This window comes from Oncorhynchus mykiss, chromosome 28 (assembly GCF_013265735.2).
Source record: "Oncorhynchus mykiss isolate Arlee chromosome 28, USDA_OmykA_1.1, whole genome shotgun sequence".
Taxonomy (NCBI): domain Eukaryota; kingdom Metazoa; phylum Chordata; class Actinopteri; order Salmoniformes; family Salmonidae; genus Oncorhynchus; species Oncorhynchus mykiss.
This window is the reverse complement of record NC_048592.1, coordinates 35686320-35702211: the sequence shown is the minus strand read 5'-3', so window position 1 is coordinate 35702211 and position 15892 is coordinate 35686320. Positions and strand designations below refer to the sequence as shown.

The 15892-nt window shown below is 38.0% G+C and overlaps 1 protein-coding gene across 4 annotated transcripts in view; it reads left to right on the top strand.

The window, feature by feature from the left end:
* LOC110508241 (activated CDC42 kinase 1) overlaps window positions 1-15892 on the top strand; it is a 116485-nt gene that overhangs the window by 78189 nt on the left and 22404 nt on the right. For all 4 annotated transcript variants that reach the window (XM_036966285.1, XM_036966286.1, XM_036966282.1 and 1 more), the window contains one exon: window positions 5208-5302. In XM_036966285.1, the coding sequence (XP_036822180.1) occupies window positions 5208-5302 (95 nt within the window). The remainder of the gene's footprint in view (window positions 1-5207; window positions 5303-15892) is intronic.

Here is a 15892-nt window from a genome sequence, read left to right as displayed (position 1 = left end):
CAGCAGAGGGAGACAGGGTGAAGGGAAAGGACAGAGACAAGACAACATGACAGTACATGACAGTACCCCCCCACTCACCGAGCGCCTCCTGGCGCACTCGAGGAGGAAACCTGGCGGCAACGGAGGAAATCATCAATCAGCGCACGGTCCAGCACGTCCCGAGAGGGAACCCAACTCCTCTCCTCAGGACCGTACCCCTCCCAGTCAACTAGGTACTGATGACCACGGCCCCGAGGACGCATGTCCAAGATTTTACGGACCCTGTAGATAGGTGCGCCCTCGACAAGGATGGGGGGGGGGGGGGGAAGACGAGCGGGGGCGCGAAGAACGGGCTTAACACAGGAGACATGGAAGACCGGGTGGACGCGACGAAGATATCGCGGAAGAAGAAGTCGCACTGCGACAGGATTAATGACCTGAGAGATGCGGAATGGACCAATGAACCGCGGGGTCAACTTGCGAGAAGCCGTCTTAAGGGGAAGGTTCTGAGTGGAGAGCCAAACTCTCTGACCGCGACAATATCTAGGGCTCTTCGTTCTACGCTTATTAGCAGCTCTCACAGTCTGCGCCCTATAACGGCAAAGTGCAGACCTGACCCTCTTCCAGGTGCGCTCGCAACGTTGGACAAAAGCCTGAGCGGAGGGGACGCTGGACTCGGCGAACTGAGATGAGAACAACGGAGGCTGGTACCCGAGGCTACTCTGAAAAGGAGATAGCCCGGTCGCAGACGAAGGAAGCGAGTTGTGGGCGTATTCTGCCCAGGGGAGCTGTTCTGACCAAGACGCAGGGTTGCGAAAAGAAAGACTGCGTAAGATGCGACCAATAGTCTGATTGGCCCGTTCTGCTTGACCGTTAGACTGGGGGTGAAAGCCGGAAGAGAGACTGACGGAAGCCCCAATCAAACGGCAAAACTCCCTCCAAAATTGAGACGTGAATTGCGGACCTCTGTCCGAAACGACGTCTGACGGAAGGCCATGAATTCTGAAAACATTCTCGATGATGATTTGTGCCGTCTCTTTAGCAGAAGGAAGCTTAGCAAGGGGAATGAAATGAGCCGCCTTAGAGAACCTATCGACAACCGTAAGAATAACAGTCTTCCCCGCTGACGAAGGCAGTCCGGTGACAAAATCTAAGGCGATGTGAGACCACGGTCGAGAGGGAATAGGAAGCGGCCTGAGACGGCCGGCAGGAGGAGAGTTACCGGACTTAGTCTGCGCGCAGACCGAACAAGCAGCCACGAAACGACGCGTGTCATGCTCCCGGGTGGGCCACCAGAAACGCTGGCGAATGGAAGCAAGCGTACCCCGAACGCCAGGGTGGCCGGCTAACTTGGCAGAGTGAGCCCACTGAAGAACGGCCAGACGAGTAGGAACGGGAACGAAAAGAAGGTTCCTAGGACAAGCGCGCGGCGACGGAGTTTGAGTGAGTGCTTGCTTTACCTGCCTCTCAATTCCCCAGACAGTCAACCCGACAACACGCCCCTCAGGGAGAATCCCCTCGGGGTCAGTGGAGGCTACTGAAGAACTGAAGAGACGAGACAAAGCATCAGGCTTGGTGTTCTTAGAGCCCGGACGATAAGAAATCACGAACTCGAAACGAGCGAAAAACAGCGCCCAACGCGCCTGACGCGCATTAAGTCGTTTGGCAGAACGGATGTACTCAAGGTTCCTATGGTCAGTCCAAACGACAAAAGGAACGGTCGCCCCCTCCAACCACTGTCGCCATTCGCCTAGGGCTAACCGGATGGCGAGCAGTTCGCGGTTACCCACATCATAGTTACGTTCCGACGGCGACAGGCGATGAGAAAAATACGCGCATGGGTGGACCTTGTCGTCAGAGAGGGAGCGCTGAGAAAGGATGGCTCCCACTCCCACCTCTGACGCGTCAACCTCGACAACGAACTGTCTAGAGACGTCAGGTGTAACAAGGATAGGAGCGGATGTAAAACGATTCTTGAGGAGATCAAAAGCTCCCTGGGCGGAAACGGACCACTTAAAGCACGTCTTGACAGAAGTAAGGGCTGTGAGAGGAGCTGCCACCTGACCGAAATTACGGATGAAACGACGATAGAAGTTCGCGAAGCCGAGAAAGCGCTGCAGCTCGACGCGTGACTTAGGGACGGGCCAATCAATGACAGCTTGGACCTTAGCGGGATCCATCTTAATGCCTTCAGCGGAAATAACAGAACCGAGAAATGTGACGGAGGAGGCATGAAAAGTGCACTTCTCAGCCTTCACAAAGAGACAATTCTCTAAAAGGCGCTGGAGGACACGTCGAACGTGCTGAACATGAATCTGGAGTGACGGTGAAAAAATCAGGATATCGTCAAGGTAAACGAAAACAAAGATGTTCAGCATGTCTCTCAGGACATCATTGACTAATGCCTGAAAGACAGCTGGAGCGTTAGCGAGGCCGAAAGGAAGAACCCGGTATTCAAAGTGCCCTAACGGAGTGTTAAACGCCGTCTTCCACTCGTCCCCCTCCCTGATGCGCACGAGATGGTAAGCGTTACGAAGGTCCAACTTAGTGAAAAACCTGGCTCCCTGCAGGATCTCGAAGGCTGAAGACATAAGAGGAAGCGGATAACGATTCTTCACTGTTATGTCATTCAGCCCTCGATAATCTATGCAGGGGCGCAGAGACCCGTCCTTCTTCTTGACAAAAAAAAACCCCGCTCCGGCGGGAGAGGAGGAGGGGACTATGGTACCGGCGTCAAGAGCTACAGACAAATAATCTTCGAGAGCCTTACGTTCGGGAGCCGACAGAGAGTATAGTCTACCCCGGGGGGGGGGTGGTTCCCGGAAGGAGATCAATACTACAATCATACGACCGGTGTGGAGGAAGAGAGGTGGCCCTGGACCGACTGAACACCGTGCGCAGATCGTGATATTCCTCCGGCACCCCTGTCAGATCACCAGGCTCCTCCTGTGAAGAAGAGACAGAGGAAACAGGAGGGATAGCAGACATTAAACATTTCACATGACAAGAGACGTTCCAGGAGAGGATAGAATTACTAGACCAATTAATGGAAGGATTATGACAAACTAGCCAGGGATGGCCCAAAACAACAGGTGTAAAAGGTGAACGAAAAATTAAAAAAGAAATGGTTTCACTATGATTACCAGAAACAGTGAGGGTTAAAGGTAGCGTCTCACGCTGAATCCTGGGGAGAGGACTACCATCCAGGGCGAACAAGGCCGTGGGCTCCTTTAACTGTCTGAGAGGAATGTCATGTTCCCGAGCCCAGGTCTCGTCCATAAAACAGCCCTCCGCCCCAGAGTCTATTAAGGCACTGCAGGAAGCTGACGAACCGGTCCAGCGTAGATGGACCGACAAGGTAGTGCAGGATCTTGAAGGAGAGACAGGAGTAGTAGCGCTCACCAGTAGCCCTCCGCTTACTGACGAGCTCTGGCCTTTTACTGGACATGAAGTGACAAAATGACCAGCGGAACCGCAATAGAGACAGAGGCGGTTGGTGATTCTCCGTTCCCTCTCCTTAGTCGAGATGCGGATACCTCCCAGCTGCATGGGCTCAGCACCCGAGCCGGCAGAGGAAGATGGTAGTGATGCGGAGAGGGAGGCGACGGAGAGCGCGAGCTCCTTTCCACGAGCTCGGTGACGAAGATCAACCCGTCGCTCAATGCGAATAGCGAGTTCAATCAAGGAATCCACGCTGGAAGGAACCTCCCGGGAGAGAATCTCATCCTTTACCTCTGCGCGGAAACCCTCCAGAAGACGAGCGAGCAAGGCCGGCTCGTTCCAGCCACTGGAGACAGCAAGAGTGCGAAACTCAATAGAGTAGTCTGTTATGGATCGATTGCCTTGACATAGGGAAGACAGGGCCCTGGAAGCCTCCTCCCCAAAAACAGATCGATCAAAAACCCGTATCATCTCCTCCTTAAAGTCTTGATACTGGTTAGTACACTCAGCCCTTGCCTCCCAGATTGCCGTGCCCCACTCACGAGCCCGTCCAATAAGGAGAGATATGACGTAGGCGACACGAGCAGTGCTCCTGGAGTAAGTGTTGGGCTGGAGAGAAAACACAATATCACACTGGGTGAGGAACGAGCGGCATTCAGTGGGCTCCCCAGAGTAACACGGCGGGTTATTGATTCTGGGCTCCGGAGATTCGAAAGCCCTGGAAGTGGCCGGTGGATCGAGGCGGAGATGGTGAACCTGTTCTGTGAGGTTAGAGACTTGGGTGGCCAGGGTCTCAACGGCATGTCGAGCAGCAGACAATTCCTGCTTGTGTCTGCCTAGCATCGCTCCCTGGATCTCGACGGCTGAGTGGAGAGGATCCGAAGTCGCTGGGTCCATTCTTGGTCGGATTCTTCTGTTACGGTGCGTGAATGAGGACCCAAAAGCGAATCAACTTAAACAGAGCTTCTTTAATTACCAAACATAGGTAGGCTCAGATGGACCGGCAGATTCCGACAGGACAGGACAAGGTTACAGCAAACATGACGGCAGTCTGGCTCAGGCATGAATGACACAAACAAACAAGAATCCGACAAGGACAGGAGCAGAAACAGAGAGAGATATAGGGACCTAATCAGAGGGAAAAAGGGAACAGGTGGGGAACGGGGTGAATGGGTAGTTAGAGGAGACAAGGGACAGCTGGGGGAAAGCGGGGGAGAAAAGGTAACCTAACACGACCAGCAGAGGGAGACAGGGTGAAGGGAAAGGACAGAGACAAGACAACATGACAGTACATGACAGAATGGGTCAGGGGCACACTGTATGGGCCAGGGGCACAGTGAATGGGTCAGGGGCACACTGTATGGGCCAGGGGCACAGTGAATGGGCCAGGGGCACAGTGAATGGGCCAGGGGCACAGTGAATGGGTTAGGGGCACACTGTATGGGCCAGGGGCACACTGTATGGGCCAGGGGCACAGTGAATGGGTCAGGGGCACATTGTATGGGCCAGGGGCACAGTGAATGGGCCAGGGGCACAGTGAATGGGCCAGGGGCACAGTGAATGGGTCAGGAGCACACTGTATGGGTCATGGGGCACATTATGGCATCACCAACTGAGGAATCCTAACTTGATGTGTACTTAACTGAGATTTGTGGAGGAAGAACTCACACTCTGATTTCATATTTAGGTTTTGGGCCCAAGTGACTATGTTGGGGTGCCTGGTGTGTGTTTTAAGGTAATCACACTTGGTTTTTATGTGTGTGTGTGTGTGTGTGTCTCCGTTCCAGACCATGCCAACAGACATGTGTGCCCTGCAGGACTTTGATGAGGCTGACAAGCTTCAGATTCAGGTTGACGACATCATCACCATCATCGAGGGCAGGTGTGTGTGATCAACTAATGAACTGTAAATCAATATTCTGTCAGCATTGGGTTTTCTATGTATGTTTTGTGTCTGTCAGAGTGTATCTGTGTGCATGGGTATATGTGTGTGTGTGTGTGTGTGTGCTATGCATTTGCATCGGCACCTACCTGTGTATGTGTGTGTACCTGTCTGTGTGTGTTATGTCTTTATATACCTGTATGGGTTGTCTTTATATACAGTTGAAGTCGGAAGTTTACATACACCTTAGCCAACTACATTTAAACTCAGTTTTTCACAATTCCTGACATTTAATCCTAGTAAAAAGTCCCTGTCTTAGGTCAGTTAGGATCACCACTTTAATTTAAGAATGTTTCAGTTTTTATTTCTTTCATCACATTCCCAGTGGGTCAGAAGTTTACATACACTGAATTCATATTTGTAGCATTGCCTTTAAATTGTTTAACTTGGGTCAAACGTTTCTGGTAGCCTTCCACAAGCTTCCCACAATAAGTTGGGTGAATCTTGGCCCATACCTCCTGACAGAGCTGGTGTAACTGAGTCAGGTTTGTAGGCCTCCTTGCTTGCACAAGTTTTTTCAGTTCTACCCACACATTTTCCATAGGATTGAGGTCAGGGCTTTGTGATGGCCACTCCAATACCTTGACTTGAATGTCCTTAAGCCATTTTGCCACAACTTTGGAAGTATGCTTGGGGTCATTGTCCATTTGGAAGACCCATTTGCGACGAAGCCTTAACTTCCTGACTGATGTCTTTAGACGTTGCTTCAATATATCCATATAATTTTCCTACCTCCTGATGCCTTCTATTTTGTGAAGTGCACCAGTCCCTCCTGCAGCAAAGCACCCCCACAACATGATGCTGCCATCCCCGTGCTTCACGGTTGGGATGGTGTTCTCCGGCTTGCAAGCCTCCCCCTTTTTCCTGCAAACAATAACGATGGTCATTATGGCCAAACAGTTCTATTTTTGTTTCATCAGACCAGAGGACATTTTTCCAACAAGTAAAATATTTTTTATGGCAGTTTTGAGGCAGTGGCTTCTTCCTTGCTGCGCGGCCTATCAGGTTATGTCGATATAGGACCCGTTTTACTGTGCATATAGATACTTATGTACCTGTTTCCTCCAGCATCTTCACAAGGTCCTTTGCTGTTGTTCTGGGATTGAGTTGCACTTTTCGCACCAAAGTACGTTTATCTGTAGGAGACAGAACGCGTCTCCTTCCTGAGCAGTATCATGGCTGCGTGGTCCCACAGTGTTTATACTTGCATACTATTGTTTGTACAAATGAATGTGCTACCTTCAGGTGTTTAGAAATTGCTCCCAAGGATGAACCCGACTTGTGGAGGTCCCCCCCAAAAAATTCTTAGGTCTTGGCTGATTTCTTTAGATTTTCCCATTATTTCAAGCAAAGATGCACTGAGTTTGAAGGTATGCCTTTACATACATCCACAGGTATACCTCCAATTTACTCAAATTATGTAAATTAGCCTAACAGAAGCTTCTAAAGCCATGACATCCTTTTCTGGAATTTTCCAATTTGTATAAAGGCACAGTCAACTTAGTGTATGTAAACTTCTGACCTACTGGAATTGTGATACAGTGAATTCTAAGTGAAATGATCTGTCTGTAAACAATTGTTGGAAAAATTACTTGTCATGCACAAAGTAGATGTCCTAACCAACTTGACAAAACTATAGTTGGTTTTAATGAGTCCAACCTAAGTGTATGTAAACGTCTGACTTCAACTGTACCTGTATGTGTTATGTGTTTATATACCTGTATGTGTTATGTGTTTATATACCTGTATGTGTTTATATACCTGTATGTGTTATGTGTTTATATACCTGTATGTGTTTATATACCTGTATGTGTTATGTGTTTATATACCTGTATGTGTTATGTGTTTATATACCTGTATGTGTTTATATACCTGTATGTGTTATGTGTTTATATACCTGTATGTGTTATGTGTTTATATACCTGTATGTGTTTATATACCTTTATGTGTTATGTGTTTACATACCTGTATGTGTTATGTCTTTATATACCTGTATGTGTTATGTGTTTATATACCTGTATGTGTTATGTGTTTATATACCTGTATGTGTTATGTGTTTATATACCTGTATGTGTTATGTGTTTATATACCTGTATGTGTTATGTGTTTATATACCTGTATGTGTTATGTGTTTATATACCTGTATGTGTTATGTCTTTATATACCTGTATGTGTTATGTGTTTATATAGCTGTATGTGTTTATATACCTGTATGTGTTATGTGTTTATATACCTGTATGTGTTTATATACCTGTATGTGTTATGTGTTTATATACCTGTATGTGTTATGTGTTTATATACCTGTATGTGTTATGTGTTTATATACCTGTATGTGTTATGTGTTTATATACCTGTATGTGTTATGTGTTTATATACCTGTATGTGTTATGTGTTTATATACCTGTATGTGTTTATATACCTGTATGTGTTTATATACCTGTATGTGTTATGTGTTTATATACCTGTATGTGTTATGTGTTTATATACCTGTATGTGTTATGTGTTTATATACCTGTATGTGTTATGTGTTTATATACCTGTATGTGTTATGTGTTTATATACCTGTATGTGTTTATATACCTTTATGTGTTATGTGTTTATATACCTGTATGTGTTATGTGTTTATATACCTGTATGTGTTATGTGTTTATATACCTGTATGTGTTTATATACCTTTATGTGTTATGTGTTTATATACCAGTATGTGTTATGTCTTTATATACCTTTATGTGTTATGTCTTTATATACCTGTATGTGTTTATATACCTGTATGTGTTTATATACCTGTATGTGTTATGTGTTTATATACCTGTATGTGTTATGTGTTTATATACCTGTATGTGTTTATATACCTTTATGTGTTATGTGTTTATATACCAGTATGTGTTATGTCTTTATATACCTCTATGTGTTACGTCTTTATATACCTGTATGTGTTTATATACCTGTATGTGTTTATATACCTGTATGTGTTATGTGTTTATATACCTGTATGTGTTATGTGTTTATATACCTGTATGTGTTTATATACCTGTATGTGTTATGTGTTTATATACCTGTATGTGTTATGTGTTTATATACCTGTATGTGTTATGTGTTTATATACCTGTATGTGTTATGTGTTTATATACCTGTATGTGTTATGTGTTTATATACCTGTATGTGTTTACATACCTGTATGTGTTATGTGTTTATATACCTGTATGTGTTATGTGTTTATATACCTGTATGTGTTATGTGTTTATATACCTGTATGTGTTTATATACCTGTATGTGTTATGTGTTTATATACCTGTATGTGTTATGTGTTTATATACCTGTATGTGTTATGTCTTTATATACCTGTATGTGTTATGTGTTTATATACCTGTATGTGTTTATATACCTGTATGTGTTATGTGTTTATATACCTGTATGTGTTATGTGTTTATATACCTGTATGTGTTTATATACCTGTATGTGTTATGTGTTTATATACCTGTATGTGTCATGTGTTTATATACCTGTATGTGTTTATATACCTTTATGTGTTATGTGTTTACATACCAGTATGTGTTATGTCTTTATATACCTGTATGTGTTATGTCTTTATATACCTGTATGTGTTATGTGTTTATATACCTGTATGTGTTATGTGTTTATATACCTGTATGTGTTATGTGTTTATATACCTGGATGTGTTATGTGTTTATATACCTGTATGTGTTATGGGTTTATATACCTGTATGTGTTATGTGTTTATATACCTGTATGTGTTATGTCTTTATATACCTGTATGTGTTATGTCTTTATATACCTGTATGTGTTTATATACCTGTATGTGTTTATATACCTGTATGTGTTATGTCTTTATATACCTGTATGTGTTAGGTCTTTATATACCTGTATGTGTTATGTGTTTATATACCTGTATGTGTTTATATACCTGTATGTGTTATGTGTTTATATACCTGTATGTGTTATGTGTTTATATACCTGTATGTGTTATGTGTTTATATACCTGTATGTGTTATGTCTTTATATACCTGTATGTGTTTATATACCTGTATGTGTTTATGTACCTGTATGTGTTATGTCTTTATATACCTGTATGTGTTATGTCTTTATATACCTGTATGTGTTTATATACCTGTATGTGTTATGTGTTTATATACCTGTATGTGTTTATATACCTGTATGTGTTATGTCTTTATATACCTGTATGTGTTTATATACCTGTATGTGTTTATATACCTGTATGTGTTTATATACCTGTATGTGTTATGTGTTTATATACCTGTATGTGTTATGTGTTTATATACCTGTATGTGTTATGTGTTTATATACCTGTATGTGTTATGTCTTTATATACATGTATGTGTTATGTCTTTATATACCTGTATGTGTTATGTCTTTATATACATGTATGTGTTTATATACCTGTATGTGTTATGTGTTTATATACCTGTATGTGTTATGTGTTTATATACCTGTATGTGTTTATATACCTGTATGTGTTATGTCTTTATATACCTGTATGTGTTTATATACCTGTATGTGTTTATATACCTGTATATGTTATGTGTTTATATACCTGTATGTGTTATGTGTTTATATACCTGTATGTGTTATGTGTTTATATACCTGTATGTGTTATGTGTTTATATACCTGTATGTGTTATGTGTTTATATACCTGTATGTGTTTATATACCTGTATGTGTTATGTGTTTATATACCTGTATGTGTTATGTGTTTATATACCTGTATGTGTTATGTGTTTATATACCTGTATGTGTTTATATACCTGTATGTGTTATGTGTTTATATACCTGTATGTGTTATGTGTTTATATACCTGTATGTGTTATGTCTTTATATACATGTATGTGTTTATATACCTGTATGTGTTTATATACCTGTATGTGTTATGTGTTTATATACCTGTATGTGTTATGTCTTTATATACCTGTATGTGTTATGTGTTTATATACCTGTATGTGTTATGTGTTTATATACCTGTATGCGTTATGTGTTTATATACCTGTATGTGTTATGTGTTTATATACCTGTATGTGTTTATATACCTGTATGTGTTATGTGTTTATATACCTGTATGTGTTATGTCTTTATATACCTGTATGTGTTATGTGTTTATATACCTGTATGTGTTATGTCTTTATATACCTGTATGTGTTTATATACCTGTATGTGTTTATATACCTGTATGTGTTTATATACCTGTATGTGTTATGTGTTTATATACCTGTATGTGTTATGTGTTTATATACCTGTATGTGTTATGTGTTTATATACCTGTATGTGTTATGTGTTTATATACCTGTATGTGTTATGTCTTTATATACATGTATGTGTTATGTCTTTATATACCTGTATGTGTTATGTCTTTATATACATGTATGTGTTTATATACCTGTATGTGTTATGTCTTTATATACATGTATGTGTTTATATACCTGTATGTGTTATGTGTTTATATACCTGTATGTGTTTATATACCTGTATGTGTTATGTCTTTATATACCTGTATGTGTTTATATACCTGTATGTGTTTATATACCTGTATGTGTTATGTGTTTATATACCTGTATGTGTTATGTGTTTATATACCTGTATGTGTTATGTGTTTATATACCTGTATGTGTTATGTCTTTATATACATGTATGTGTTTATATACCTGTATGTGTTATGTGTTTATATACCTGTATGTGTTATGTGTTTATATACCTGTATGTGTTATGTGTTTATATACCTGTATGTGTTTATATACCTGTATGTTTTATGTGTTTATATACCTGTATGTCTTTATATACCTGTATGTGTTTATATACCTGTATGTGTTATGTGTTTATATACCTGTATGTGTTATGTCTTTATATACCTGTATGTGTTATGTGTTTATATACCTGTATGTGTTATGTGTTTATATACCTGTATGTGTTATGTCTTTATATACCTGTATGTGTTTATATACCTGTATGTGTTAGGTCTTTATATACCTGTATGTCTTTATATACCTGTATGTGTTTATATACCTGTATGTGTTATGTATTTATATACCTGTATGTGTTAGGTCTTTATATACCTGTATGTGTTATGTATTTATATACCTGTATGTGTTATGTCTTTATATACCTGTATGTGTTAGGTCTTTATATACCTGTATGTGTTTATATACCTGTATGTGTTTATATACCTGTATGTGTTATGTGTTTATATACCTGTATGTGTTTATATACCTGTATGTGTTTATATACCTGTATGTGTTATGTGTTTATATACATGTATGGGTTTATATACCTGTATGTGTTTATATACCTGTATGTGTTATGTGTTTATATACCTGTATGTGTTATGTGTTTATATACCTGTATGCGTTATGTGTTTATATACCTGTATGTGTTATGTGTTTATATACCTGTATGTGTTTATATACCTGTATGTGTTATGTGTTTATATACCTGTATGTGTTATGTCTTTATATACCTGTATGTGTTATGTGTTTATATACCTGTATGTGTTATGTCTTTATATACCTGTATGTGTTTATATACCTGTATGTGTTTATATACCTGTATGTGTTTATATACCTGTATGTGTTATGTGTTTATATACCTGTATGTGTTATGTGTTTATATACCTGTATGTGTTTATATACCTGTATGTGTTATGTGTTTATATACCTGTATGTGTTATGTGTTTATATACCTGTATGTGTTATGTGTTTATATACCTGTATGTGTTATGTGTTTATATACCTGTATGTGTTTATATACCTGTATGTGTTATGTGTTTATATACCTGTATGTGTTATGTGTTTATATACCTGTATGTGTTATGTGTTTATATACCTGTATGTGTTATGTCTTTATATACATGTATGTGTTTATATACCTGTATGTGTTTATATACCTGTATGTGTTTATATACCTGTATGTGTTATGTGTTTATATACCTGTATGTGTTTATATACCTGTATGTGTTATGTGTTTATATACCTGTATGTGTTTATATACCTGTATGTGTTATGTGTTTATATACCTGTATGTGTTATGTGTTTATATACCTGTATGTGTTTATATACCTGTATGTGTTATGTGTTTATATACCTGTATGTGTTATGTGTTTATATACCTGTATGTGTTATGTGTTTATATACCTGTATGTGTTATGTGTTTATATACCTGTATGTGTTATGTGTTTATATACCTGTATGTGTTTACATACCTGTATGTGTTATGTGTTTATATACCTGTATGTGTTATGTGTTTATATACCTGTATGTGTTATGTGTTTATATACCTGTATGTGTTTATATACCTGTATGTGTTATGTGTTTATATACCTGTATGTGTTATGTGTTTATATACCTGTATGTGTTATGTCTTTATATACCTGTATGTGTTATGTGTTTATATACCTGTATGTGTTTATATACCTGTATGTGTTATGTGTTTATATACCTGTATGTGTTATGTGTTTATATACCTGTATGTGTTTATATACCTGTATGTGTTATGTGTTTATATACCTGTATGTGTCATGTGTTTATATACCTGTATGTGTTTATATACCTTTATGTGTTATGTGTTTACATACCAGTATGTGTTATGTCTTTATATACCTGTATGTGTTATGTCTTTATATACCTGTATGTGTTATGTGTTTATATACCTGTATGTGTTATGTGTTTATATACCTGTATGTGTTATGTGTTTATATACCTGGATGTGTTATGTGTTTATATACCTGTATGTGTTATGGGTTTATATACCTGTATGTGTTATGTGTTTATATACCTGTATGTGTTATGTCTTTATATACCTGTATGTGTTATGTCTTTATATACCTGTATGTGTTTATATACCTGTATGTGTTTATATACCTGTATGTGTTATGTCTTTATATACCTGTATGTGTTAGGTCTTTATATACCTGTATGTGTTATGTGTTTATATACCTGTATGTGTTTATATACCTGTATGTGTTATGTGTTTATATACCTGTATGTGTTATGTGTTTATATACCTGTATGTGTTATGTGTTTATATACCTGTATGTGTTATGTCTTTATATACCTGTATGTGTTTATATACCTGTATGTGTTTATGTACCTGTATGTGTTATGTCTTTATATACCTGTATGTGTTATGTCTTTATATACCTGTATGTGTTTATATACCTGTATGTGTTATGTGTTTATATACCTGTATGTGTTTATATACCTGTATGTGTTATGTCTTTATATACCTGTATGTGTTTATATACCTGTATGTGTTTATATACCTGTATGTGTTTATATACCTGTATGTGTTATGTGTTTATATACCTGTATGTGTTATGTGTTTATATACCTGTATGTGTTATGTGTTTATATACCTGTATGTGTTATGTCTTTATATACATGTATGTGTTATGTCTTTATATACCTGTATGTGTTATGTCTTTATATACATGTATGTGTTTATATACCTGTATGTGTTATGTGTTTATATACCTGTATGTGTTATGTGTTTATATACCTGTATGTGTTTATATACCTGTATGTGTTATGTCTTTATATACCTGTATGTGTTTATATACCTGTATGTGTTTATATACCTGTATATGTTATGTGTTTATATACCTGTATGTGTTATGTGTTTATATACCTGTATGTGTTATGTGTTTATATACCTGTATGTGTTATGTGTTTATATACCTGTATGTGTTATGTGTTTATATACCTGTATGTGTTTATATACCTGTATGTGTTATGTGTTTATATACCTGTATGTGTTATGTGTTTATATACCTGTATGTGTTATGTGTTTATATACCTGTATGTGTTTATATACCTGTATGTGTTATGTGTTTATATACCTGTATGTGTTATGTGTTTATATACCTGTATGTGTTATGTCTTTATATACATGTATGTGTTTATATACCTGTATGTGTTTATATACCTGTATGTGTTATGTGTTTATATACCTGTATGTGTTATGTCTTTATATACCTGTATGTGTTATGTGTTTATATACCTGTATGTGTTATGTGTTTATATACCTGTATGCGTTATGTGTTTATATACCTGTATGTGTTATGTGTTTATATACCTGTATGTGTTTATATACCTGTATGTGTTATGTGTTTATATACCTGTATGTGTTATGTCTTTATATACCTGTATGTGTTATGTGTTTATATACCTGTATGTGTTATGTCTTTATATACCTGTATGTGTTTATATACCTGTATGTGTTTATATACCTGTATGTGTTTATATACCTGTATGTGTTATGTGTTTATATACCTGTATGTGTTATGTGTTTATATACCTGTATGTGTTATGTGTTTATATACCTGTATGTGTTATGTGTTTATATACCTGTATGTGTTATGTCTTTATATACATGTATGTGTTATGTCTTTATATACCTGTATGTGTTATGTCTTTATATACATGTATGTGTTTATATACCTGTATGTGTTATGTCTTTATATACATGTATGTGTTTATATACCTGTATGTGTTATGTGTTTATATACCTGTATGTGTTTATATACCTGTATGTGTTATGTCTTTATATACCTGTATGTGTTTATATACCTGTATGTGTTTATATACCTGTATGTGTTATGTGTTTATATACCTGTATGTGTTATGTGTTTATATACCTGTATGTGTTATGTGTTTATATACCTGTATGTGTTATGTCTTTATATACATGTATGTGTTTATATACCTGTATGTGTTATGTGTTTATATACCTGTATGTGTTATGTGTTTATATACCTGTATGTGTTATGTGTTTATATACCTGTATGTGTTTATATACCTGTATGTTTTATGTGTTTATATACCTGTATGTCTTTATATACCTGTATGTGTTTATATACCTGTATGTGTTATGTGTTTATATACCTGTATGTGTTATGTCTTTATATACCTGTATGTGTTATGTGTTTATATACCTGTATGTGTTATGTGTTTATATACCTGTATGTGTTATGTCTTTATATACCTGTATGTGTTTATATACCTGTATGTGTTAGGTCTTTATATACCTGTATGTCTTTATATACCTGTATGTGTTTATATACCTGTATGTGTTATGTATTTATATACCTGTATGTGTTAGGTCTTTATATACCTGTATGTGTTATGTATTTATATACCTGTATGTGTTATGTCTTTATATACCTGTATGTGTTAGGTCTTTATATACCTGTATGTGTTTATATACCTGTATGTGTTTATATACCTGTATGTGTTATGTGTTTATATACCTGTATGTGTTTATATACCTGTATGTGTTTATATACCTGTATGTGTTATGTGTTTATATACATGTATGGGTTTATATACCTGTATGTGTTTATATACCTGTATGTGTTATGTGTTTATATACCTGTATGTGTTATGTGTTTATATACCTGTATGCGTTATGTGTTTATATACCTGTATGTGTTATGTGTTTATATACCTGTATGTGTTTATATACCTGTATGTGTTATGTGTTTATATACCTGTATGTGTTATGTCTTTA